Source organism: Poecilia latipinna, unplaced genomic scaffold (assembly GCF_001443285.1).
Source record: "Poecilia latipinna isolate Pla-1442-1.1 unplaced genomic scaffold, P_latipinna-1.0 Scaffold260, whole genome shotgun sequence".
NCBI classification, from domain to species: Eukaryota; Metazoa; Chordata; class Actinopteri; order Cyprinodontiformes; family Poeciliidae; genus Poecilia; species Poecilia latipinna.
Genome location: NW_015112876.1, coordinates 281,200 through 308,074, shown reverse-complemented (window position 1 = coordinate 308,074; position 26,875 = coordinate 281,200). Strand labels below are relative to the sequence as shown.

At 38.2% G+C, this 26,875-nt stretch overlaps 4 protein-coding genes across 5 annotated transcripts in view; 3 read left to right on the top strand and 1 right to left on the bottom strand.

Moving 5' to 3' along the window:
* Positions 1-354: 354 nt before the first annotated feature.
* Positions 355-20,006, bottom strand: LOC106947885 (RING finger protein 207). Its single transcript, XM_015033188.1, has 18 exons — positions 19,664-20,006; positions 19,162-19,352; positions 14,670-14,802; positions 14,312-14,456; positions 13,929-14,010; positions 13,750-13,825; positions 13,403-13,528; positions 12,372-12,418; positions 11,232-11,304; positions 10,854-10,922; positions 10,359-10,427; positions 9,013-9,119; positions 6,481-6,658; positions 5,277-5,462; positions 4,691-4,742; positions 4,473-4,590; positions 4,078-4,170; positions 355-3,788 (listed from the first exon to the last, which is right to left on the bottom strand). The coding sequence occupies exons 2-18, from the start codon at positions 19,350-19,352 to the stop codon at positions 3,638-3,640; spliced, it is 1,896 nt and encodes a 631-aa protein (XP_014888674.1). The 5' UTR covers positions 19,664-20,006; the 3' UTR covers positions 355-3,637.
* On the top strand, positions 15,288-17,052 carry zpr1 (ZPR1 zinc finger). Its single transcript, XM_015033189.1, has one exon. The coding sequence runs from the start codon at positions 15,464-15,466 to the stop codon at positions 16,793-16,795; it is 1,332 nt and encodes a 443-aa protein (XP_014888675.1). The 5' UTR covers positions 15,288-15,463; the 3' UTR covers positions 16,796-17,052.
* A 328-nt stretch (positions 20,007-20,334) lies between the features above and the next one.
* Positions 20,335-23,121, top strand: LOC106947888 (60S ribosomal protein L22-like). Its single transcript, XM_015033192.1, has 4 exons — positions 20,335-20,439; positions 20,756-20,866; positions 21,126-21,250; positions 22,945-23,121. Exons 1-4 carry the CDS (start codon positions 20,428-20,430, stop codon positions 23,084-23,086), a joined length of 390 nt encoding a protein of 129 aa, XP_014888678.1. The 5' UTR covers positions 20,335-20,427; the 3' UTR covers positions 23,087-23,121.
* Positions 23,122-23,948: 827 nt separating this feature from the next.
* The window catches only part of chd5 (chromodomain helicase DNA binding protein 5), a 46,743-nt gene continuing 43,816 nt past the window's right edge, over positions 23,949-26,875 (top strand). For both annotated transcript variants that reach the window (XM_015033187.1, XM_015033186.1), the window contains exon 1: positions 23,949-24,513. In XM_015033187.1, coding sequence (XP_014888673.1) covers positions 24,447-24,513 — 67 coding nt within the window. In that variant the 5' untranslated portion in view covers positions 23,949-24,446. The remainder of the gene's footprint in view (positions 24,514-26,875) is intronic.

Here is a 26,875-nt window from a genome sequence, read left to right as displayed (position 1 = left end):
TGTCTTCGTTTGCATGGTTTATTACAAGAAGTAATCATGCTTAGAACTCACAAAGATGGGTGAAAAACTATTCACATGTGAAATTGATTTGTTGATGACATTTTTATGCCTCAAGCGTCTTGACTTCCCAAACAGGACACATCCAACCTTGACCTTTTTCACACCAAACCCTTGGTCATCTGCCATCAGCAATAATGGCATCGATATTGATTCAAACTAACTCTTCAGTTTTCAATTTCCAGTGGAGAGGGAGGTCAACAGCTCTCCCACTATTTGGAAGGAACAGATTGGTTTTATTTGTCAGCAAACAAGAAGAAACTAAGTAAATAAAAAGAAACAGACTTTTAGTCTATCAGTTGAGGCAGAGAGAAAATGGCTTTAAAATATAAATTAGTGGGCTATCCGTCATTCCGAATAGTTAAATTTTCTCAACACAAAACATGCCTTTGTATAATTTGGATTTGAAGACCCTTGTGTCATCCCGAATTTAGCTGTTTGAAACCTGTAACAGATACTGTGTATTGGTAAATTCAACCAGCTGCTTCATAATGTCCTATTTATTTTACTTCTGAGAAAAGTTAGCTTTTAATTCTTATTAAAAAAAAATGCACAAACTTGAATAACATGAACCATTGGAGCATCTCAAACTAGTTTCTTGAACACAACACTGAGCTTATTGTACTGTATTGGTTTCCACGCTCATCTCAGAGTCCATGTTGGATATGATGGACATGTAGCAAAAACAACAGCTTGAACTGTGACACAATCATAGACAAAAATCTCTGAGAAATGTTTCCAACATCTTGTCGAATTTAAATTGCAAAGATTTTTCGGCAATTGGGAAAAGAGGGTCCAGCCGGATGCTATTGAGGTGTGCCTAATGAATTGGCCAGTGATGGTATTTTTAACACGCAAACAAGAAATTGCTCTTTGAAAATGTACCAACAACTCATGAATGTATTGGCCTCGCTTTTTAATTTTAGAAAAAGAGCCAATAGGAAGTTACCTGGCCCCATGCAGGGAAACGAGCTTCTGCTGAGAAAACAGTTTTATTACACCGGTAGGGAACTGGACGTTTTCTCCTAATTTAACAATTTATGCAAACTGATTTTTAAAGACATCATACTGTTTGTACTCTGAGATGCCTTTTTTAACGACCCACAAAACACGAAACACAGGTTTAATAAATGTGATTCAGGACCCAGAACAACCCTTTCTGGAATGGATCTTATTATTTTATAGTATATAAAAGATTCATTTAACTGATAAAAATATAAAAAGATCTAAAAATACATCTATCACCAGCCAGAAAAGCTTAAGGATAATTAGAGTTCTGTATGCAGCATATTTATATTGCCATTATAGTTATATAACAGTTGCAGTTTTTTCTTAATTTGCTGTATTTATTTTAATTGTATTCCTTTCAGAGCTTTACTTTTATGCTTTCAGTGACCCATTTTTTGCATGCAGCTCATTAAACTTTTATTTTCCCATCATATTCTTATTATTCTCTACTACTTTTGTTTCTTTTTTTCCTCTTTCTTTCTCATCACGATGGCCGGGCAGCGTCTCTTCCACTACCTGCTTTTCAGAGAGAATTGGGCAGTTTTTGTCCAGCTGTTACAGAAATGAGAGCCATGCACTGCAAATGCCTTTCAAAATAAATCTTTCTGAGGAGTGAAGCAGCTTTCATGGTTTTTGTTTCCGCCCCTGCACACAGTGGGTGAGGAAGCAGAGACTTGGAGAAGGGGAGAATAATGAACCGCCAACATGAGGCTGGTAGTTCGATGAGTGCACATGATGAATGACCATGGGGAGGGAGTAAAGGACCAGAGCACAAGCACAGCCATTTGTTACTCCGGTGTCACAAATGTATTTTTAATGAATCTGCACCTCTGGCTCCTCTGCAGAGCACTGCTGTTCCTTAAGGCCAGTGTGACCCCAATATTTCCAGGGAAGTGAACAAGCCCACTTTTACGCTGGCTGTGCAATGTAAATAGCATTCTCCTCCTGTTTGCTGAGGCCATCAGTCTACTTCCTCATTATTATCCATACATACCTGCACCGAGAATAGGGGCCACCCTGGCTTTCTGTGCCCCTGGCAGCTGTGGAGAAATTTCACCTTGAATTACTGTTTTGTGCTAAGTTGCAGATCTATTAGCCAGATATACCGCCACCGCAATCGGTGGAGCAAGGTGGGAAAATGTTGTTTCCAGAAATTAGAATGGAGATAAGATAATTTGATGAATTTATTATTTATCTCTTTAATTCTCAAAAACCTTTAAATGATTTTAGCATGTTTGTTTTTGACTATCTGGCAATATACAGGGCTGAAATCAGGGTCAAATTAGCATAGAAGTCATTTGACATGGAACCAAATTAGCACTGTCAAGCTGGAGGGTGTGTAGTTTAGGAACGCCCTCGGATCACCCAGGGCGATGATGTGATTGGGGAGAGAGATGTCTGGGGTTCGCTCTTAGATTTGTTGTGGTTATCTGTGGAACACAATTGATTAATGAAACAAAACCCACTGAATGAAACAATTGCTGGACTATATACCAAATGTCTGGCACACTATAAAGTTGGTAAGATGTCAAAATTGAGATTTTAGACACCGGAACAAAAAGAGAGCTCACTATATAGCATATTGCAAAATATAGTGTTTGACGTGTGAGTCTGAAAACAGTGCTAGTTCTGCAGTAGCTTTTAAAGAGGCATCATTTGAATCCAGTTGTGTTGAGCAAGCAGAAATCTAAAACATGCACAGTGAAGTGGGGCTACATTTTATTTAAGACTGCTGATGAATCATCCGAACACCGAGATGTGTGAAACACTTGAGAGGGAGATCAAATAGATTTCACACAGAATATTGTGATATCTTGATCAGCAGGATGATAGAAGATAAAAAATATGTTCGGGGGGGAGTGGGGGGGAGAAATAAAACTGGTAAAGAATCTTGTTCTGTGTGTAACGTTTTCAGTCGCACTATTAACCTTTTCCATGTAGCAACTGCATGCCAAAAAGTGTCAACATGTTGCTTTATTTTATAGGTCGCAGGGCAAGATTCAAATGACACGTCTAATATGCCACAATCAACATACAACTTCATTTGCAATAATGTGCAGTCACAGGTTTTCCAACAGTCTTTGAGGAAATTAAACTGACCTGTCATCCGTGATTCACCACAACCCATCATGAAAGTGACTTATGCAATGAATACATTGTGCAAAAAGCAAACCCATACAACTCTACACTTCACATTAACATTTTAGAAACACAACATGAAAAAATAATCCTGAGAGGTCAGATTTTAGTCTCTATCTCTCTCTCTTTCAATAAGGTGGCTCATTAATCTAAATAAAGTAATTTTCTGCAGCGCTGTCATCTTTGCTCTCTATGAAGAAAGAAGACTGTCAACATCGGACTCAAACAACTGTGAGTTTCCGGCCTTCACGTACATCCAGTTAGTGTCAATCCGAGAGCTCACCTTGGAGCCGTTGACAGCTCGCTGCAGAGGAAATGCCATGTACTGCACTATATGTCAGCAGGTGAGGACATCATATACCATCCTGGGCTTGTTAAGGCATGCTGTTCCACTGGAGAAGGGGCCCGGTTCAGAAAAGAAATGACATGGTGTTTACGAAGGAATGTCATTTTTGCTGGACGTCTCCACAGGGCCCCGCTGCCTGCTGGCTCGACTGCTCTTCACAGAAATCTCCGCTGGCTCCAGCATCAGGTTGCGGCTGTTCTTGTTTCTGTCTTGATCTGAGACATAACTCTGATTGTCGCTGACAACAACAACAACAAAAACCATATTATAAATATTTACTTAAAATCCCAACATGTAGAATATTCTCAATAATCCATATTTTAAAATAATTATTTAAAAGCTAAATGCCAAATATAAAAATAAAACAAGTCCAGTCCAAATAATTGGTTCGAAGAACTTTTCTTTCAATATATCTACTTTATCTTCTTATTTGAAGGAAATCACTTTACAAAGTAGAAAAATTTTTGCCTCTGTGAATTTTATCTACAAATTGAAAAACTTCATCTCCAACAAGTTTGGGTCAGAACCTGTCTTGACTGTCCTTTGGCACTGTGCTGTCCTCATAGATTTTCAGCATCGTTTCGGTGCGATCATCAAGATGCTCCTTAGGCTCCTGAAACCTAAAAATGAATCAATACATTTGTACAAGCCATTAGAACAACAGCAAAACTGCAAAATAATCTAACACCGTTGAAAGCTTAAATCAATGCAACATGCAGAAACAAACATAATTTGTTGGTTTTACTATAAACCAGAAGCAGACACCTGCAAGTGCAACGCAAATATTAGAGATAAAGTAAATATAAAAAGTAACTAACTTACATTATTTATTTATCTACTTTTTTTCCCCCAGCAAAATAAATGCTGGTAAAAACATCTAGTCATGGTGACATAATGAGCATAGTGACAACGTTTACCGCACCTAGGCTCAAGCCTCTCTTTGACTTTAGCGATTGACAGGATGTAAGGGCTGATCTGTCTGGCGATCGTGGTTAAGTAAGAGTTCTCCTGTTTCAGCTGCATCAGGTCATGAAGCTGAGCTACAGTTCAGAGAAGAATTGCGGCAGGTTTTACACAACAAAAGAAAGAGAAGTAATTAGGGACAAATGTGAATTTGTGTTGTCACTGCTGGACAAAAACCTTCATAGATCTCCTGCTCGTTGTTCACCATCTGCAAAGTTTCATCCCAGATCTGTGAAGAAAAGGACAAATTTACATTAATGGATTCATTGTGTATTGGAAACAACTGGCATGCTTGGCAAATATAATGTGAAGGAAAGAAACACAATAAAGTTATACCGTTTATATTTTAAATAGAAATAATTTACACAACTTTGCAGTAATAATCTAAAAGTTTATGCCTTGACCATGCCTGGAATCTGTTATTTTAATAATTGATTTTATTGTCAATTTAAACAATTTATTTAACAAACCTTTTTTTTTTTTTTTTTTTTACAGAAACATGAGTTCTGACAATATAATATTTTTTTTCAGTTTCATTATTCATTAAGTAGATAGAGCCTGTGCAAATGGGAATCTTTTTCATGTTTCTGTTGTGTGGGTTTCCTTACAATTTAATTTAATATTAAAATAAAAAAATACTCCATATTATTTCCGGGACTCCAATAGGAATTCAGCAAAGTGTGTGTATTTAACATTTTTGAAATGTCAGTGCCATAAGCACAAAGTTCAAACTCCATTAAAGCGCCGGCCTTTCCATACTCACCTCTTCAAACATAACTCTCATGGTTTCCACGGTGGAGTACTGAGCAGCAATCTGATTGTCAATATTCAGGGATCTGTCCAAGATCTCTCCCATTTTATCTGTGTTGATGATGGAATGGTGTTTGGTCAGGTCTCTGTGCATCTCCTGGACCTGGTCCTTCAGATTCTGAATCTCTGTCTGCAGAGTCTAGAAACACAGACACAGGAACAAAACATTCCCTTAACACGATGAATGCAAAACTTTCTGCTTTGGTGCATCTGAATATGAAAACTGTGTTACTGTTTCAAACGTTTAAGGTCAATCTTAAGGAATTAAAGTTGCTGATTTTATATTGACTCTCATTTGATCCCAGATTGTTTTTAAAAGTCAGCATTTTTTTTATTAATGTGTTCATTTAGCTTTTAGCTTTTAAGAAAACTAAAGTATTTTGGAAATGAAGTGCAGTGTTGGATTTTCCAAATAATTTTTATTACATAAGAGTTCTCAGACCACAATAACAGCTGTCACAATCAAAACATTTTTCTCTCTGCTTGCGACACAAGTCTTTGACAACACCACTGACAATATTGCCTAAATATTGAATTTACTTGCAGAACAGGACATTCTTAAGAGACATTATGCTTAAATTTCTTGTCTCACAATACAGAATTGACTTCGGGAAAACAAACTGAGAATTAATCTTCAGAATGTTACTTTAGTCTAAAAATAACAAATCAGAAACACACAATTCCTTATTTAGAAACACACACGGAAACAATATATTGTTTTATTAAAGGGAATCTGATTCAAACCATGTCACATTTTAATATCCAGAATGCAATTTGCTAGTTTTTTGATCACGTTCTCTAAATGTGAGTAATTCCCCTTCATTTTAAGGGACTTAAAAACTTTCTTTTGGAAACAAAATTTCCCTCCGAATGAATGTTTGAGCCCTAAAATCTTCTTTTTGTTGTTTTCAGTCCATTCAGAGGTGGATTTGCCGGTGTGCTTCCGATCACTGTTCTGCTGCACAAGCCAAACTTACTACAGCTTACAGCTGTAAACTGGTAGCTGGATATTCTCTTGCAAGATTTTTGGGATTAGAGCAGAATTCATGGTGCAGTCTTGGTGTAAGTTGACCAAGTCTTGAAGCAGGACATTTTTTCTTTTAAAACCAGCTTTAGTTTATTTTCTTTTGAGATTTGCGTTCACACTCTTCACTCACCCTGTAGGCATTCTCGTAGTTGCGGCAGTGCTCAGTGAAGGGGGTTTCCCTGCCCTCAGCCAGGAGGACTTTAGTGCAAATATTCCTGTGAGATGTCGGCTTTCGCCCAAACACAGAGCCCACCGGCATCTCACTGAGAGACGGAGAGTGGCAGGGTAACGAGAGAGGGGACTGGAGCCTGCAGAGAGCACATAACACCCAGTACAGGCCCTCGCTTCTTATTGAAACATTTACTTTGGTCCTGTAATGTGCAACCAAGCTCCTCTTATTTAAATATAAGTGCAATTTGATCTATGATACCAAACCTCTCTCATTCTGTCAACATCAGCGAAGCAATATCATATCATCTTGTTTAGTCAATAAGTCACAAAGCTTTGTTACATTTTTACATTTTCAGTCTTGTCTTGATAGGCAGCTTTAAAGTTAGGCTGAAAGGTAACAGTGGGTTGTCTCAGGCATTGCGATGAATACTAGTTATACTAATATTTGTAAGATTGTGGTGTTAATATAACACCACAATCTGACATAAGATTTTGAGAATCCAAGTATATCTTCCAAAAACAGTGAATCTACAATTCTAAAAAAGATAATCATACAGTCCAAATGGAGGGTAAAAAATATATTAAAGTACAGCAAAACTAAAACAAATGAAATAGCTACCTGGTGCTAAATATGCAGTATCACTACTGATTTCACCAGAAACGCAGAGATCAGAGTAAATAGGCGGCTAAACAGATTCTAAGATCTGAAGTGGAAACTTTTCTTGGGCTCCATGTCAGCTGACTTGCTGGCCATTTATGTGCAGCAGACCATCAAAATGCAAGCAATAGTTGGCATCTCATTTTCATAAACAGGTTTGCAATATTTCAATTTTGTAATAAAAAGTCAATATCACCCAGATTCCAAACAACTTACAGCTATAAGAATGACAAATTCAGGTCTGGCTTCAGCACTGTCACAGTGACTATTAACGTTGAAAGAAGCGGATCTGCAGTAGCTAGACGTAAGTGCTTCTGTTTTATATTTAATATCCACAGAGGATCCGGGTTTTATTACAGATGAAAATTATAACAGCAGTAAAGCGACATCAGTTAGTAAAATGAATCAGCTTGCAGCACTTCCTTGATCTTTAGAGGGAAATTATGACGAAAATACAATCAGCAAGCAGGCTTTCCATCATCAGCCCCTGCCTGGTTCGCATCGAGCATTGCCGTCTGTGGGGAAGATGCTTTAAGATGTGAATTTTAAATGCATAAAGGACAGAGGCAAAACCCTTCAAAAAAGTATTTATGAGAAGGCAGAAGGCTGCGGTGTAGTAGTTAAACTGCCACATACTAAGGAAAATCCATTCCCCCTATCATCTGTCAATTCATTGCATTTGCGAGTTAATCAAAAACGTGGTGAGTGGAAAGGAAAGATTTGATCTAAGATGAGATTATGCGCTCAAAACAAACTCAAACAAATCTCTGCTTCATTCTTTAACTATCATCTTGCCAAATGCGTATTGAGGAGATGTTTAAAGCTCGTTGTATGTGTCGCTTGTCATGCACATCATTAGTTCAAATAATCAAAAAGTGATCAAATAAACAAGTATTTACCTCCAGTCCATTATGCTCCTGTGCCTCCGGTTTCCCTGTCCGGAACTAATGCAGTGACAGACCTGTTTAAAACATATGTCCTCCTCTCACTGTCACACAAGTCATCCCCCACACACCCAGACTATGTCCTCACAGCGGTGACGCCAATTTAAAACCTTTCCTGTGTTAAAGCTGTGACATCAACAGTCCAAGTCCAACCGCTCCTGAGTGCCAACCTGCAGCTGAATCCTAGACAGTTCTGTGAAATTATGATAAAAATAGTCTCAGGCGGCCGGACACCAATCCCTGTCAAGTTTGGGTCTTGCACTTGCGGGGTGTTAAACATGTTGGAAAGAAACGTTGTCAGTATGCTGGCATTAGAGGATAGGCTTAAGGACCTGTGAATAGTTAAGAGACACTGATGTGGAAAAAGTATTTGTGTTTGTCTGTGATGGGCACAAAAACGAGGAACAGGTTATACCTACTTTTGATTTCAAGAATTTTTTTTTAAATGAACATCTGAGCTGGAAAGTATCAGTATGTTTTTTTTTAAACAATCCCCATCCATGATCCATACATGCAACCATACATCCATTCATCACCTGAACGTTGTCTGGTCACAACAAGTCCACAGCTTTCTAATTTTGGAATGCTCTCCCAATCAAGGCCCCCCATTTAACAAGGTGAATTGCGTAAACATATCAGAGTACAAAGCTTACAGAGAGGCAGACAAAATAACTGGCATAGCGGGATTCAGCATGGCGCCTCCTTTCCGCTGCATCTGCACTTGCAAACCATTTGGGGATTGTAGACTTGGAAGCTTTACATGTGTGAATTTTCTGCCCAGATTATTGTCTTTCTCGAAAGAATCCGGAGGATGCCAATGACACAAACTGCTATGCAGACAATTGGCAGAAGAAAACACTGCAAAGAGATTAAAGGGAGACAATATTACCTTGTTACGACACTTGTGGAACCAGCAACAGAAGGAGGACGACGGGATACTATCTGCAGCAGAGGCTCCAGACATCGAGCAAACTCACTCCTATACTCAGTATTGATCTAAATGAGCACAAAGTCAAAATAAGTTAGCCACAACAAATACTTCCAAAAGTACAGGGAAACACCAAAAATTAACACTTAACAAGAAATGGAAGTATTTCAATTGTAGAGCAATGTGGGAAGCATGAAAGGTTTTATAAAATGCTATTGTTTAGAAACAATGTCTATTATTCACAGAAAACAACACCTCACAGCTCGGGGCACATATTTTTTGTGTAATGTAACAGGGAACATTGTGTTTTTCACAGTTTGAAATTCAGTTTGGCAAAACAAAATTGCTATATTTTCCATAATTTGTTTGTGGAAGTGTTCTTTTTTTTTTTCTTTCAGCTTTGTTTTTCTGTTGGTTTTTTTGCACTGGATTCACAACTTGCACCAATTACAAGCTTTATTTTTGCACAAAGTCACAGTTGACCTTGCTTCATAGTCGAACATAGATAGAAGTCGAATGAGAAAACAATTGAACTTTTTCATTTTCATAACTCCAGGTTCCGACCTGATGAGGTCAAAACTTTCAGAACAACGTCTGAAAGGTGGAATTCCACCAAGAAGGTGATTTTCAATCAGTAACTAATGCCTTAGATTTTGAGAATGTGTGGAATAATGCAACCCTTTGACAGATAAAAAAAAAAAAAACATTGGTTACATTTAAAATGTATGAAACTAAAAAAGAAACACTTCTGGACCATCACGCTGTTTTAATTTTGCTCAGTTTATACAAAATGTTCTTTGATTTCTTTTTAGCGCTCTGGCTGTGTGCACACGTGCCACATGACACAGGATTTCAGCTGTCAGTATTTTCCCGCACAATCTACACTTTACAAAATGCTTTCATCTTTGAAAATCGTCTTTGAGGATGTGCAGCTATCCCTTCTGGCTGTAATTTATTATCTATATGTGTGTATGGACTTCCTCTAAATGCATGCATAATGCTGGCATAAGTTCCAGCTGTTTGTGTTTTGGTCCTCCCCACCATCTTAATCCTGTCTGCATTTTGGCACTAAGCAAAACCCGTCATTAAAAATGTCTAATTTAAGTTTGCAAACCTGAATTTGCACACACATTTAGCACACACAGATCTACACCTTATACTAGTTGGTTGGCATTTCAGCGGTGCTGAGCTAAATAGAAAAAAAGGTCAAACTGCATTGTTAAGGAGACAAATATCTAATTGTTTAAAAAGTCAGTGTGCCAGCATTTTCAATGCATTTTAGCTCTAGATGGGTGCCTTGTACTCACTTTGCTGCTTTGCACTGGCCGCAGTCGATGAGGGAGTTTCGCAATCCTCTTCAGCCTCTCCATGAGTTGCTGTGCAAGCAAGAACATTCGGGTTTGATTCAGTGACCTGCTTCACCTCACTGAGGAGTTGTGGACAGCCTCAATTTAAAAGCCAATCCAATCCAACAAATACAGTAACCTTTCTCTTGCCAATAAAACTTCTTTCAAAAAACTGTTAACTTTTTGTTTTCAGAGTTGTTTGCTGAGAAAACAAAGGTCATTTATTAAAACAAAGCACTGTATCTATCTTTTTGTCTTTTCTCATTTTCTTATTAGTCTGTTCTCTGTTTCTCCAAGTCATCGTTGTTTTGAACTTCTCTGTTTTCTGTATGATTTTTAAATTTTACATAATTATACGTCATTATATCTTGTATTGGTGTGTTGCTACATTTTTACATTTTGCACCATTCTGATGAAGTGCAATAATGACCACTTCAGTTGTTAATCAATACTTACATATCCCATATCCAGAAACTCATATTTGTTGGCTGAGCTGAGAAAGGCTGAGCAGGTGACCAGATGGACCTACAAACATCAGAAGAAGGAAGAAAAAGTATTAAAGTCTACAGAAATTAAAGGACCATTGCAAAAAAAGAGAACATTTCCATAAATAATATCTCAGGGCCTTGGACATCTAACTCAGGTTTCCAGAGTCATTATCTGTTTGAGTTATTAAAAGTCAGTCTAACAAGTGTTTGCTTACTTTTACTAAATTCTGATTTGTGTCATATTTCTGTATTGATTCCCCATCCAAAGTAAATGATGAGTTGTCTTTCCAATAGTGGTAAAATGTTTGGCATCATCATTGGTATGAAGTTGTGATCTTGTCCTCACCTGAAGTGTTGGAAGTAGAGCAGTGAGGTGAGACAGTTGCTCCTTTAATGCTTTCTCCTTCTCCTCATGCTGACTGCAAACACGCCACACACACGAGTATGTAAGACAACACCTTTAAACTTGTGGATGCCACAGTACACAGCTCAGGAGGTGCAACCACAAACAACACACTCAGTATTTCCAGGAGTTAATCTATCTGTCTTCTCCTGTAACAAACACACAGTTGCAGACACACAAAGCATGACATAAATAGCCTTCAACGTCCTTCTGGGAACACAAACCACTGGAAGGTTTCCAGGCAGCACAAGATGGATTTAGACAGAGATGCACTTTGCCGGATCTCAAAATTGTTTTCATTCAGTCACACACACTTACCCACAAGGCATTCAATAAACAGCAAATTCCTGGTGGTGTTACTTTTAAGATTATGCTTTGGATTCACTCATTAGAGATGACAATTTGCAGGTTTTTTAAGGATTGGCCAGGATACATAAAGCACCTGATATCAGTATGTTTGAGTAATAAATCCAATTATATCTTAAAAAGTAATCTAACCTAATGGACTAGTCAGATTTAAACTTTAAAGAATATTTATTCAAACTTTAAGTGAGTCTTTATTGCAGTTTAGAAGTCACATTTCATAATGTAATGCCTAACACTGTCTGGCATAACGTAGGCAATATTTTTTACCAAATTGCCCGAAATGAGGAAACACAAACAGACTATAATGCCTGCAGGCTGCTTCAGGTTTCCTGCCACTGTTGGTTTCTTAATCTTTTGCATTTTGTAAGTAAAAATGCTCTTAATGTAGCTTCACTTTCAGTTATTATCATCGCACAAGTTTTAAATATTATTTTTAGAATTGCAGCACATTTCTACAGAAGTGTTTATAACTCAGCGTTCCTCTTATTAAACATGGAAATTATCCAGGAAAATGTGTTTGATGCTGAGCAGATTATTCTGGGGAAAACAAGGTGCTACTCATCACCTTTGAAGTCATTACAACAAAGTGTTTATAATAAAAAAAACATAAATTCAACTCAACTCAAAAGAGTAATACAATAACATCATGATGCACAATTGTGGCAAAAAATAGACGTATATCTAGACAATGCTCATCTTTACAGATATTTATTTTACCTCTGAGCTGCTTTCAGCAGAGTCTTTTTCCTCTCTGCTAGCCTTTCCTGTCAAATGAGAAGAGAAAAAAATCCCCCATTATCCCCACAATGATGTGAAAATGGCCTTGAGCTCTGCAATACTTAATACATTCTCAAGATTGTGAAAAGAAATGGCTTAAATTGTACAGTGCAGTTCCCTGCTCCCTTGGATTGTTCAAAAAAAAAAAAAAAGCTGTGTTTTCTAACATTTAGATTAATAGAGACATCCAGTGGCCAAGTAGCGCTAATGGAGCCAGATGGAGGACATGGCAACTGTAAATGACTAAAATGATGGCATATTTGAATCTTGTGTTTTGAAGAAAAATGAGAAATATAAGGTTATTTCTCATATTTATTAGGTTATTATATCCACAGAAAAAAAAAAAAACTGGAATAGGATTTACATCTGAAGAGAGGGAGCAGTTTTACCTCTTATTACCTTTGGACCATGGGTAGTTATCATGATGGGAAGGTTCAAGTAGGACGTGTATTTTAAGAGGATGTTCACTCAACTTCATAGTTTTAAAAAATAAAATGGCTAAAGAAACATTGTTTTTAACAAGAGGGTAGCAAAGCTAGAAACTGTACTCGAGTCAGGTTACTTCAAAAATAATACTTTAAAATACTTATATAGAAGAGAAAATGTACAGTATAGAATTATTCATGGTATTAATTTTCCCAAAGTTACTTGAGAACTTCCATCAGTTTATCATGTTATTTAATCTTTTGTGGTTTTATTTACAAAAAAAGTTGTTCAGCTGCTTCAAAACAGTTTTGTGTCATAATTTTTTATTTACGTCTTTTTCTCAACTCAGCTGATTTCAGGTTTTGCAATATTAAAACAAATATTTTGTGATTTCTATAAACACATAAACCTCCCCACCCCCAAATATGTATGCCAGGATACCATTAATATAACTGATCAGGAGATACATAAATAGAGTTTATACTGATAGTTTCAGGAAACAAAGAGGAGAACAATAAAGGGAAGAACAATATAAAGAAATAGACCTGCAAGCTGTTGAACAGACTACAGATTGCACTTTCTTCTTCCTCCACATTCAGACGCACTTCCCCGATCATTGCCCTCAGCAGATGGATTGCTTCTCCGGTTGAGGTCTGCAGCTCCTTCACCACCTGCAGTTAAAATACAAGGTCACTGTGAACAGCTAATGAAGGCAATCTGATCTTCATAAAAATCACTTGTATAGGAAAAACAAACAAACAACAAAAAAAAAAAACTTAATGAAAATTAGAAAACACACCAGCTCCACACTGTTGGAAGTTGTATATTTCACAATACAACATGTTGCTGTCTGCATCATAAATTTGTAAAAGAACAGACATGAGCTGCTCACCAGCACAGCCTGGTCCAACATCTCACACCCCTGTGCATAAGCTGTTTCAATGTCAATGCAGTGAGTTCGACTCTCCCTGCAAAAAGGTAGTCAGTTCAAAACACAGCAAAACTGCCTGCACCAATTCACAATAGAGGAACAAAAGTATAACAATCTTAACATAATATGAATTTACTCACACTTGCATGTCTCTGAAACATTTGATGCAAAGCATTGATTTATTCTCTGTTGAGAAAAGGATGTAGGGCTCCTCATGGAGAGCTGCAGAGAGAAATCTGTTTTAACTACTGCATGGACAAAGGTCAAGATTTGTAAGAAACTGCAGGGCTCTCAAGAAAAATGTTAAAGTGAATAAAACTCTTAATTTACTCTTAAACTCACAGACGTTTGTTGTAACACATTTAAACAACAAGTTTGGGGCCACTTTAAAAAATAACCAACCATTTTGCCTGAGAATATGATTAACATGGAGCAGGAAATCTATCCAGAGCCCAGGAGGGTGCACAGCTCTCTAGCTTGTTAGTCTATAATTACTGTGGAGTAAATTACAGGTGGCACTCACAGCATTTTCTGTGTTTGGCTTTGGTGCGTTTGGCCAACGACACAATCTCGTGGTGGGAAAACATTCTGGCCTTGTGTGTCAGCTCTCGGCAGGTGGTACAAAGTGGCTGGCTGCAAGTGTTACAGTAGTACATCAGCCCTGTGTCCTATATACACATGAGAAGGCAAAAAATGGAGACAAATAATTATTAATATTAAGAGAGCAAAGTTCAAATCTGATTAGGAGAACATGACTAAATGTTACAAATAAAATATCTAAGAACTAGCTGTAATAATTTAGAACATACTTTTTCAATTACAGCAAAAATGCAAATTAACTTTTTGTGTTTTTGTCTTAAGATGCGAACGAAGGGCTGTACCTTTTTGTTACTTTCTTGGTCACAGTTGGCACAAAGCACCGTCTCCTCAACATCTGCGTTGTTGTCCACAAGGAACTTCAGCAGACGATCCTCTGGTGGGAGGGCATTATTTCCTTTAATCATTGAGTGGTATCTAGAGAAAGCAAATAGTCATACATCTTATTAGTCTTAGGAGAAAAAGAAATAATTGGAAAGTTATTATTTACTTCCATTATTCATTTTATGTATATAACAATTTATTTTGAATGTTTTTCTGACAGCACAGTTAATTTAAATGCAAAACCATTGGAGTAAAAAAATCTAATAATTCTCATTGGATGAATGTTCATCGAGACAATTCAGAAATTATATTAATCTTTTGCTATTTATTTTTGTAAGTTTTTATATATTTGAAAATTGAAAAGTCAAATTAAAAACAATAATTTAGGGAATGTGTGTTGTATGTCAAAAGCAAGAAAACCCTCTTTAATATGAAAAATAAATAAATGAAAAGAAAATGGATACTCTATAAAAATCAAATAAAGATGAAAATGTATAAAGCTGAGTCAGTTTTACAAAAAATAAAAAATGTTGTTCATTGTGAAGCAGTTTCAAAACAATACTTGTGGGGGCAGCAGAGACTTCCGAAATGAGATGTTCACCGAATAAGAAAATCCGGAAGTCGGTTCGTGTCAAACGAATCAAGCGTGTTCTCAACGGTGTGTCGTCTAGAAAGTTCTGGCAAGTGAAATTTTCTACCAGTAAATAACAGCGTGTAAGTTTTCACTGTGATAGGATTTTATCCGGCGTTTAAGATGTCTCTTATTTCCGAGGAAAATGTTCGCGGTGGAAACGTTTTTAGGGACCTTAGTGCAGACGACGAAGAGTGGCAGCCCACCGAGATAGAGAGCTTGTGTATGAACTGCTACCAAAACGGCACGACCCGCATGCTCCTCACTAAAATCCCCTTCTTCAAAGAAATCATCGTCAGCTCCTTCAGCTGCGCTCACTGCAGCTGGTCCAACACCGAGATCCAGTCTGCGGGCCGAATCCAGGACCAGGGGGTCTGTTACACGGTTAGAGTCAAAACAAAGCAGGACTTGAACCGGGAGGTTGTGAAGGCGGACTGTGCGATCACCAGGATCCCTGAGCTGGATTTCGAAATACCTCCTTTTACCCAGAAAGGTTCGCTTTCTACCATCGAGGGGTTGTTGGACCGAGCGGTAGCCGGGCTGGAGCAGGACCAGCCTGCCAGGCGGGCTGCCGAACCGCAGGTGGCGGAGAAAATAGAGGAATTCATCCAGAAGCTGAAGAAGCTCAAAGATGTTGAACGCGAATTCACGCTGGTGATTGAGGATCCATCGGGGAACAGTTTTGTGGAAAATCCTCTGGCGCCTCAAAAGGACGAGGCTCTGACAGTGACCCGGTTCAAGAGGACCGCCCAGCAGGACGAGCAGCTGGGAATACGGCCTGATGTTGACCAGGCGGAGGAGCTTGCAGGGAACGACCTGGAAGCTATGAGAGGAGAAGTCCTGGTGTTCCCCACAAACTGCCCAGAGTGCAACGCGCCCGCCTCCACCAATATGAAGCTGGTCCAGATCCCCCACTTCAAGGAGGTCATCATCATGGCCACCAACTGTGACAGCTGTGGCCACCGGACCAACGAGGTCAAATCCGGTGGAGCTACGGAGCCGCTTGGCACCAGGATCACGCTGCATGTCACTGACGCTTCAGACATGACCAGAGACGTGCTCAAGTCAGAGACCTGCTCTGTCCTCATCCCCGAGCTGGAGTTTGAGCTGGGAATGGCAGCTCTGGGTGGGAAGTTCACCACGCTGGAGGGGCTGCTGCAAGACATTAAGGACCTGACTGTCTCCAAAAACCCCTTCATCTGTGGCGACAGCAGCTCCACTGACCGGGTGGAGAAGCTAAAGGAGTTTGCGGAGAAGATAGATAAGATTTTGGCAGGAGAAATGAAAGTGCACGTCGTCCTGGACGATGCAGCGGGGAACAGCTACATGCAGAATGTGTACGCTCCGGAGGCGGACCCTGAGATGACCGTGGAGAAGTACACTCGCACATTCGATCAGAATGAAGAGTTGGGCCTAAACGACATGAAGACTGAAAATTATCAAGAAGAAAACTGAACTGAACTCAAACGCTGGAATGAACTGATAATTGGAAATGTCTGCAGAGACCCAGTGTTGCATTGCATCCATATTTTCTCTCATTTTCATGTTTTATTTTAAAACCTGGGTGAATTATTGCTTTCAAAAAGCCTTATCTTAAACTTAAACAATTCTAAGTTGTTGAAATGTGTAGTAATTAAAGAGTTCATATAAAGAAAACCTGATTTGTAAAAACACAAACGCTTGTGTTTAATAAAGATAAATGTCAACTCAAAGCTGTGCATTCCTGTGGCATTCCAGAAGATGGCGCTGTTTTACTGTGAATTCAAAGAAGATTTAGCTTTCAGAAGACCGCACACTGCGAGACAAATTAATCTTTTTATGCGCCCCAGAGTGTGCCTTAATCTAAATAACATTACATAAATTGATGTGATGCGGGCTCTGTTCATGTTTGGCAGACAGTTATGGTTAATATAAAGGTTTACACCTAGAAATAAATTGAAATGCCCATTTTCTTGAAATATTTGCTTCTGATAGCCAGCATGTACAATGAACTGAATGCGCTTTTTTATGTTTAAATACTTTAAGTGTGGGTTATTTGGGAAGGTTTATGGAATACCTGGCAGTGTTTTTTTAACCTTATAATTTCTTGCTGCCATTCATAAATGTAAAATATTGGAAGTATGAAAAAAAGAAGCTTTTGCTGCTACAGAGCAAGTTTTTAATTTTTTTCTAGAGCAAGAATTTGTGCATAAAAATAGAGCGGTGCAAGATGCATCACAATACATATGTTTGCTATTGCCAAAGCATGATTAGATGTAAAATTTGGTTGCCTCATTTTATTAAAAATGGTCGCCTTCTAAGGTCTTAGGCCAGGCAGAGGGACTTTACTGTTCAATGTCCACCTGAGTGACTCAGGAAGGTGATAGAGGCAAAAACGGAAAAGAATAGTTTAGAAAATTAAGCGTAATTGCAGTCATTATCATAGTATTTGTTATATTTTTCTTAGATAATGCAGCGCTACCTGAAAATGTAATTACATACTTATATCTGAAAAACTGGTGAATCAAAAGCCTTGTTCAAAGCAAGACCCGTAAGCACCAAAAGAGCTAACATCATGTTAAAATTGGATTTACCAGCTAATGTATCTATTTTTTGCCACATTAACCACTCTTATTACATTGAAATAGTCCAAAATCTGCTTCGTTTTGATTCAGTTACACTAGTGCAATTGTTCCCAACACTCTGCTGAACATGTTTTATCTCATTTTCATTACTGGGCTTCCACTAATAGAGGAGTGAATTGCTAGATTACATGGCTCTTGAGTGAGCAGCTGTTGTGGCAGGAAAAAGATGAAAATAGACGCTGGCATTCCATATTCTAAGAACAAACAACAGTGCACACTGATTTGATGCCTGTGGGCTTGTTGTTCCTAGCATACTTATACTTCTATGTTCTGTGGACAACGTATCTTCTATTGATATTACTTAGACTTGTGCTGACTAATTCTACACAGGTGAAAATTCACAACAAATCCACCACAATGAAATGTGTTGTCCTGGAATATAACATCACATAGGTGGGGGAAAAAAAGTGGAACTATCCATCTACAGTTTCCCCAGAAAGGCTATTTGAATAAGAGTTTGATGTCAAACTTTCACAGGTTGAATTTTTTTTAGACTAAAATTGGTTTTTGTTCAGATCTATATCTGCTATTTTGAACTGTGATTCCATTTTTTTCAATATAAAACAATCTTGCCAGTCTGATCTAATATTGACAATAGCTTCTATCAGAGAAAACTGATACGACTGACCTGAAGGTGACTGTGTGCCACAATTTGTCCCTATAAAAGGAATGAAACAAGTTGCTGTGGTATCATGTGACTGCTTTTGATTATCCTAAGCTGATGGCACTGCTGCCAAATACCAGTATGCTTTGTTAGCTATGTGACCAGGCTTAATGGAACTTTTAGCCCCTTTCAGTGTTGGAGCCAAAACCTAAATAAGAGAGTGGGGTGACCCTGCAGCTGCTTCAGCCACTCTGACCTACGCAAACCTGGACATGATTTAGGTCACAATAGTCTCTAAATAATAAAATAATTTGTTGGGAGGCTCTTTATGCTTGAAGGTAAAACTAGACAACTTAAATCAATAGGTATGTGCCTATTGATTTAAGGTCCAATGCAATTTGTCAGAGGTTGTAATGCCAAAGAAATGTGTCTATAGACTACCAAAAGCATCTCTTCTTCACCTTGGACTCAATGTTTTCACTTTATTTAAGGATTTGTGGTTTGCCATCATATGTCACGTTGCGGATCAGGTATCCAGTGCAAGCCTCATAATCTAAACTGAGCACGACCAACTGCAAAGTTTCATCTCTTACCCACAGAGGGGGCAGCTGAGGCGGCAGTCATTGGTCCGACCTCGTAGGCAGCGGGCGCAGAAGATATGGTAGCAGTCCAGTAAACATGGGGACTTGTACTGCTCATGGCACAAGTGACACACCAGGGGGTGGACGATAGCACAGTCCACCTCAAACAGGTTGCCCACGTTGGAGAAGATCCCTCCTGCCATCTGAAGACAGAACAGGTGAATAATGACAAACAAAGAGGATAGGTCGGCTTAAATCACTTCATCACTTGAAATAAAACAATATGTGCCGTGGTGTTACATAACAGTTCGAATATTTCAGTCATTTTAAGAGAGGCTAAGCTGACAGACATAGCAAGCACATAGGTGCAACAAGCTGGAAATCAGTTAAAGTAAACATGCAGAACTCTTTTGTCTTACCATTCAACCATGTGTTAAGTGAACAGAGATTTGGTAACTACATAAAATATACACAACACCAGATTCACTGTCGACAACATGAAGGCAAGACTTACTGTAAATGTAGCAGGCTTGTCTGCAGAAAGAACAGAGAGCCACTGTCCTACCTTTCAGTGGTGCTATCAGCTACCCCCAGCAGGAATGACAGCAATGCAGAAACTCTTCAATAGTCGGCTGATGGGGTCTGTCCACCAGGCAGCTGACACCTCACACCTCATGCCAGCCCCCCAATGTTGCCAAAGTTCACCAGGGACATTTAATATTCTTGCTGCTGTCTGTGAGTGCAGTTGTCCAGATTACAAAGCTATTCTGACATTGCACCTCGTGCTGCAGAGAAGTGAAATGAGACTAAACAATTTTTTTTTACATTACCAGTAACTATAAATTATGTAATTTACAAATTGTTTTAGTTTTACTTTTCTCTTTTGTTCTTCTGAAGCATATTTTAATGGTTTATGTGTTATACAAAGCCAGCATGCTATACATCAGCACAACCACACTAATCTGCATGTATTCCAAAATCAATAATGTTCGACAAAATATCAGATAAAAACGTGCTGTCTTTCTTCTATTACTCATATATTATCTTATATTCAAAAGAATGCACTCAAACACAATAAACACTTCTGTATCTTGTTGACAAATAAAAATGTGAGCCAGCAGCAAATTCGAAACTTGCAATTTCATTTGAAAACATTATTTCATCGTGTGAGAAGTTTACTTAATCAACTTCAGATAACGTGATTCGATCGATTTAGCAGGGACGTACTTTACTTCCTGTGCAGCCGCAGCTCCTTCCTTTTAGCTGAGCGTGTCAGCCATGGCTCCAATAGTGAGTAATAGTCCCGTAAAAAGTGGACAGAGAGAACATGTCTTTTACTCTCTTTGTAATCCATATATGTCTTTGTAGTCGGACTAACATGCTGCAGACCTTTTGACTGTTTGAGTCTTTGTATTAGCTTTAATTAATGTATAAACTTGAGGGCACGTTGCAATGAGAGGTACAGCTAATGTTAGCAGTTGTTAGCGTAACAAGTCGATAAGAATGTGTCCAAAGGAAAAAAAAACAAAACACTTTCACTATACCATTTGCCGGTATAAGGTATATGAGTTTAAAACAAACATATGCGTTTGTGTTTGTATTGTAGAAGAAGCTGGTGGCCAGGAAACCGGGTGGAAAGAGGAAGAAGCAGACCCTGAAGTTCACTCTGGACTGCACTCATCCCGTGGAGGACGGCATCATGGATGCTGCCAACTTTGTGAGTACCTTCACTTACAATCCAATAACATGTTTGTAACACCGGTGTGCTGGATGGTATATGCCCACTTAATTTGGGTCAAAGCCAATGTGATATTAACTATATCCTTGTGTTTTCACTGAAGGGAAAAACACACCTCCTCTCAGGGGCAATGGGGGAAAAAAAGTTTTGTTTTTTTATTATTATTTATATCCCATAAAGGTTTTCATTTTACTGACTTCTGATCCTTTCTATTTCCCTTTGTCCTCATTGCATGCAGGAGCAGTTTTTGCAGGAGCGTATTAAGGTGAACGGCAAAGCTGGAAATCTTGGTGGAGGAGTGGTCTCCATTGAGAGGAGCAAGAGTAAAATTGCAGTGAACTCAGAGGTTCCCTTCTCAAAGAGGTATAAAATGCATCAAAATACTGTCGTGCTGCAGAAGTGAACACACAAACACAGCAGTGCTTTACCATCACAGTTGAGACGGTTGTTGTACTTGGGTGGTGGAAGGATATGAAATATTTGACAACTGAAGATAAATAGTTGTCTATAACACCAAAGATATGCCATGTTGAATGCTTTGCCTAAACCTTTGTCTTTTGCAGTTAGTATATGGTTGCAAATATTTTTGATTAATTGCTTAGTGGAATGGAAACACATTTTTCACATAACATGAGTCACATGGTCAACATGCAAACTGCGAAGAAGAAGACAGGAAGTATTTGGAGGATGAAGGCTTGGAATGCTTTTTAATGACTTTTTCCATGAACAAACTTAGTCATGTGTGTTTTTAATTGCGTTTTTCAATTAATGGAAGCGCCGCGATTGTGATTTTTTTTTTCTTTTTTTTTAAATTAATCAAATATAGACTAAAAATTTTCTCACGTTTGTAAAGGAAATGCAGGTAGTTGTTGCTGGACTACATTGATTATAACTTTACTTTATACTTAGCATGCATATCCTAACAGTTAAAGGTTAAACAGAGAGGTTTATCATCCATGAAAAACAACATGAAGCTATTGACTGCAATAATTCAGCCGATTTCACTCAAGAACAGTGTCACAGCTAAACAGAATAACTACCTTGAGTGTAATTTCTTTGAAGAGAAAAACAGAGCGAGAACTAAGTTACTGACAAGAACTACAGGAGAAGCATCAGTGGAAAGTAGCACGAGAAAGTAGCAGAGTTAGAAAAGGTGACAAGTGTCTTCAATCAGCCTCAACCATAACTACAGAAATAGCTCAGCGGATCCTACTACACTTTAAATATAAACTTCATTAAGAAGGAAAGTTTTAGCCTATTCTTTGACTAAATGAGGTGTCTTCTTTATTGACAGAACCTTGGGGTTGGTTCCACAGGAGAGGAAATAACTTAAGGATTGGTCTTTTGTTATATTTCACTCCTGTAAATGGTTTTAAAAAAATGAGCATGAGATTTGTTGCTGTACTGTGTTTGCTACAAATCAGCTTTTCATTGGTGTTCAGAACAAGCTGAGGAACAAGCAGGTTATGGGAGGGTGGTGGCTTATGGTAAACCACTTAATACATCTCCACAGTTAACACGCATTGAGAAGCGCTTTTTAAATTGGCACAAAATATAGGCATCAAGTTTTTAAAAGCACCTTTGCTATCGCCAGCTATTCTTCTATCTAAATACTTATAGTTTTTACAGTTGAACCTGAAAGTTTTTACATTTGTCAAACTTGTATTAATGTACAATTACTTAAAACAAACGTTTGAATTGCTTTTTTTGGTATATATTGTTTCTTTTTTCAAAAGGAACGAGATGCACAAAGCTTTCACAACATTGCCACCAGAGGGCGACTGTGGCGTCAATCCTTAAATGGAGCGTTCTACATTGTTCCTGAAAGCAATCAATCAGAAATGTTGCATCTAACCTTGATGTAAACTAAATGACCTGAACCTGAAGTGAATAACACAACTTATTGATCCAACTATGAGGGACAATAAATTGCTTTTGTGATTCATTCAGATCTTGTACTGTTAAAACATGATTGCAATAAATAGAATAATGCTGCATTGAGTTTATGTTATGCATTAAATTGAACTCAAACTCAGTCATGTGTTTCTGTCTTTTAGGTACTTGAAATATCTCACCAAGAAGTATCTAAAAAAGAACAACCTCAGGGACTGGTTGCGGGTTGTGGCGAACACCAAGGAGAGTTACGAGCTGCGCTACTTCCAGATCAACCAGGACGAGGAAGAGGAGGAAGAAGATTAAACCAGATGTCTCTAATAAAATGTCACCAGACTAAAGAAATGTGTCCAGAATATTTTTCATATTGTATCGTTTCTTTTTATTTCACAAAGTCCCTTCAAGATTAGAAATCTCTGTAAGATGTTAGCAACCACAGAAGTCCAAACTATGTAAAACATGTGTAATAAGCATTACAACAAAAATGACAGAAATTCAAACAAAGGGATCTCAAGAAAAGCAGCTGCATTTCAACTTCATGAATTTACGGGGTTTTAGTTTAAGAATTTTTATAGGTTGTTCCATGACTGTGATGAATAGTAGGAACATGCTCTTGCCAATCTGTCTGAACCTTGGAAATATTCAGAAAAAAAGCTACTGGGAAAGTTCACGAATCTGATAACTAAAACATCTGTCATTGTTTTACAGTTTGCATATAAATGTACTTGTCAGAGTTAAATCTTTTTGATTACTTATTTGGCTGCATAAGGCCAAAAAAAAAAAAAAAAAACAGAAGCAAAGCTTTGCAAAAGCTGTGCTATTAGGGCTTAATAATAGAAACTAATATCACTGAAAAATGTCTCCACTTATTGTTTTTTTATTTATTTATTTATTGTAGTTTGATAAACCTGGTAAACCTGAAACTTACAGGCTCCCATAGTGGGATGTACCGCTGTGCACCTGCGGTAGCGATTGACAACGAACGACCGGAAATCAGGACATAAAACAGCTTTGATTTTATTTGCTACAAAAGCATTTTAGAGTCGAATATTTTTTTTTTTCAGTCTTGATGTGCTAAAAGACAACCGTTCATCAACGTCTACAATTTTCTACTTGCCTCTGTTTGTGCATTTAAAGCTACGGCTGCGAGTGATGTGCGAAGCAGCTGTGGCAGAAAGCTGCAGAAGTTTGGCTCTGAATTTCCCGGACTTGCAAGCAGAAGCGTTCAGCAGACAGGCGCTGGCATGCATTCTTCTATTAGCCGCACAAGGAGATGCTCCGTGGTGTTTTTCCCCCCACAGTACTAGTTAAAGTAGTAACTAGGAGAGTATGACTAACTAGTTGTGGAGAAACTATGGGATGCATCGTCATGGCAACAGACCAGACGTCACAATCTGGGCATGTGTGTTCCATTTTTGTCTTTCTTATTTTTCAGACTGCAAGACCTGGATATAGATCTGTAGGGAAAAGAATATAAATGTTCATTTTTGTTTCTTTTTTTAGCCGGGGAAAAAAAAACCTTTTTTTAGTGGAAAAAAAAAAAAAAAAAAAAAAAATCCACTGAGCGAGTTCTTTTTGGGTGAAGAAAGAGACTGTGCTGCGGCGTCTGGAGGGTTAACTTTCAGTATTCCCAGCCTAAAAGGGGTTTGGGGGCTATGAGATAAAGATGCCGGGGTCGCTGAGTAATGAAGACGAGGGACAGGACGACATGGATTTTGAAGACGATATGCCAGGTGAGGGAACGAGGGGAGGCGGGGTGTCCTTCACATTATTTTTGCGCCGCTACGCCTTGAATGCGGGGAAAAGGGCTTGTCCTGCGTTCCTGAGACCAAAGAGGAGGAGGAGGAGGAAGAGTGGAGCGGTGCAATAAGCAGAGTCATTCCTTTTTTTTCCTTCCTCTTCTACGACCCGGTGTGTTGAAGGTGGTGTTTTTGGATTTGCCTCCGGCTGTCCCTAAACATCCAGCTTGCTTTGGGGGTATCATGGAAATCCAGCTTTGTGTTTTTCCCGAGCTGTTGAAGCTTTCACAGGCTACATGCGTTCAGAAGTAAAAAAAAAAAAAAAAAGCTTTCCGCTCTATAAAATAATTAGAAAACACACACACAAGTTGTGTCCTGGGAGCGGCTTATTGTCGCTGCAGTGTCAGTTTTATTTGTGCTGATTTTGTCATCAGTGCCTTCGAATAGACATTGGCTGCAGAGACGCCATCCTGGTCGGGTTTGTTGAAGATGCGCCGCCGACTATGATCCAACTTTATTTCTTTATTTATTTCTTTCGGCTCTGCATGGCCGCAGAGGTGTGAAAGCCACGTGTGGGCTACAATAAACAGCCTGTTCTGTTGCGTTGCGCACTCATGACAATGTCACCAGCACAGTTAGCTTTGGGTCGTGCATTAACCTAAATTACGTCCAACCTAAATTCTTCATCTGCAGCTCTGCCTATCGCACCAAAGCTGCATTCAAGACAGATTCCTGCTGTATTTTCTGTTTTTGCCATATTAATACTTTGCAGTATGATGATGCAACTTTTTTTTTTTTTTTTTTTTAGTTTTGTGGTTCATAATAGCGTTTATTCTTGCAACAAATCTCAACTTCTCAGTGGTCTTTTGTTTAAAAAACAAATATTGTAATAGTTTTTAGGGCAAGAGCTAAGTAGTGGTACATGGGGGTGCTAAGCTTAAACTGTTCTTTGTTGTTGCTGTGCACTACCAGACAGCTTGCTGAAAAGCCACTACAGTTTTTCCTCACCTACTACAAAATCTAATTGGGGTCTTTGGAAATATTTGTTTTATTTTTATTTCTTTAGGATATTTCTGTATTTTTTTATGATATTGCAAAAATGGACTGCTATAGTGAGGGTCATTGAAATTAGAATAACAGTTATGTTTTAATAACATTATTTAGCAGCAATAATAGTAATAATTGGTTTGCTATTTTTAAGTCAAGTCAATTACGCTTACATGTTCTGTGTACCATGAAAATCAGTCAAGTTTGTTTGTATTGTACATTTCAGCAACAAGGCAGTTCAAAGTGCTTTACATCATGAAAACATAAAGGCATCATAAACACATCATACAGTAGCAGACATTATTCTGTCAAGTTTCATCATTAGAATCATCAATACACATCAAATGTGTGGGTCCATGTTTTGGTTATTGTGGATTTAAACAAACTGTGTTTCAGCTGTTTAGCTGTTTTCTTTGAGTTTGTTCCAGATTTGTCGTGCACAGACGCTGAATTCTGCTTCTCGATTAAATTGATAAAACTACCTAATTTAGCCCAGCTCAAACCAGTGATTTTTCACTGTTTTATTTCATTCTGCTTTTGAGCATCTATTTGTTTGAATCTTGAGACAGTGCTTAAATAATAAATCTTCTTCTCCTGCTTCTATCTCAGATCACTGTGTTGAAAGGTTGTGTATATAACAGACTGAGTGAAAAAAAAAATATGAATGAAAAATTCCAAGAAACATCTGTGCATGACTCCTGTCATTACTGTTACAGACTCAAGGTCAAATAGACTTGAACTACTGTATCTCTTATCAACTAAAAATTAATTTGAGAGAAGCAATGAATTAAAGACTCCTTTGCGCCATTTTGTTAATATTGTACCATATTAATATTGGGCAAAATAGTATACACCGCCATGTGTATATGTCCATAAATTTTACATATTACAATATTACTGATTGTAATGTGTAAAATGCAAGCCTTATAGATAGAGTGTCATGGAGAGGGAGCTGAGTCTAGCCACTGTTACTCTGCACTGTAAGAAGTCAGTTGAGGTGGTTTGAGCATCTGATCAGGAAGCCTGCAGTTAGTGGCTTTCCCAGACACTTTCCACTGGGAGCAGATCCACTGGAGAGACGAAATCTTCCATCATTAGAATGCCTTGATGTCCCCCAGAATAAGCTGGAGACACGACAGATGGATGAATGTGTTTCCATCCGTAGCTGCTCCCCTCTTAATCCAATCCTGGATAAACAGAGGATGGATGGATTATCAAAATATTGATGAATGCTTCAATCATTGACAACTGGCATCTTTATAAGCTTGTAATCATGAAGAGACAAAATGATAATGAGAAAGGAAAAAAA

Coding starts and splice junctions, on each gene's coding strand:
- LOC106947885 (XM_015033188.1), bottom strand. CDS start 19,352: ATGGCAGGAGGGATCTTCTCCAACGTGGGCAACCTGTTTGAGGTGGAC. Junction 12,419..13,402: donor GTCTGTTCAACAGCTTGCAG/GTCTATTTCTTT, acceptor CTCATTTGACAG/GAAAGGCTAGCAGAGAGGAA. Junction 10,923..11,231: donor CTCTACTTCCAACACTTCAG/GTGAGGACAAGA, acceptor TGATGTTTGTAG/GTCCATCTGGTCACCTGCTC.
- zpr1 (XM_015033189.1), top strand. CDS start 15,464: ATGTCTCTTATTTCCGAGGAAAATGTTCGCGGTGGAAACGTTTTTAGG.
- LOC106947888 (XM_015033192.1), top strand. Junction 20,867..21,125: donor TCATGGATGCTGCCAACTTT/GTGAGTACCTTC, acceptor CATTGCATGCAG/GAGCAGTTTTTGCAGGAGCG. Junction 21,251..22,944: donor GAGGTTCCCTTCTCAAAGAG/GTATAAAATGCA, acceptor TCTGTCTTTTAG/GTACTTGAAATATCTCACCA.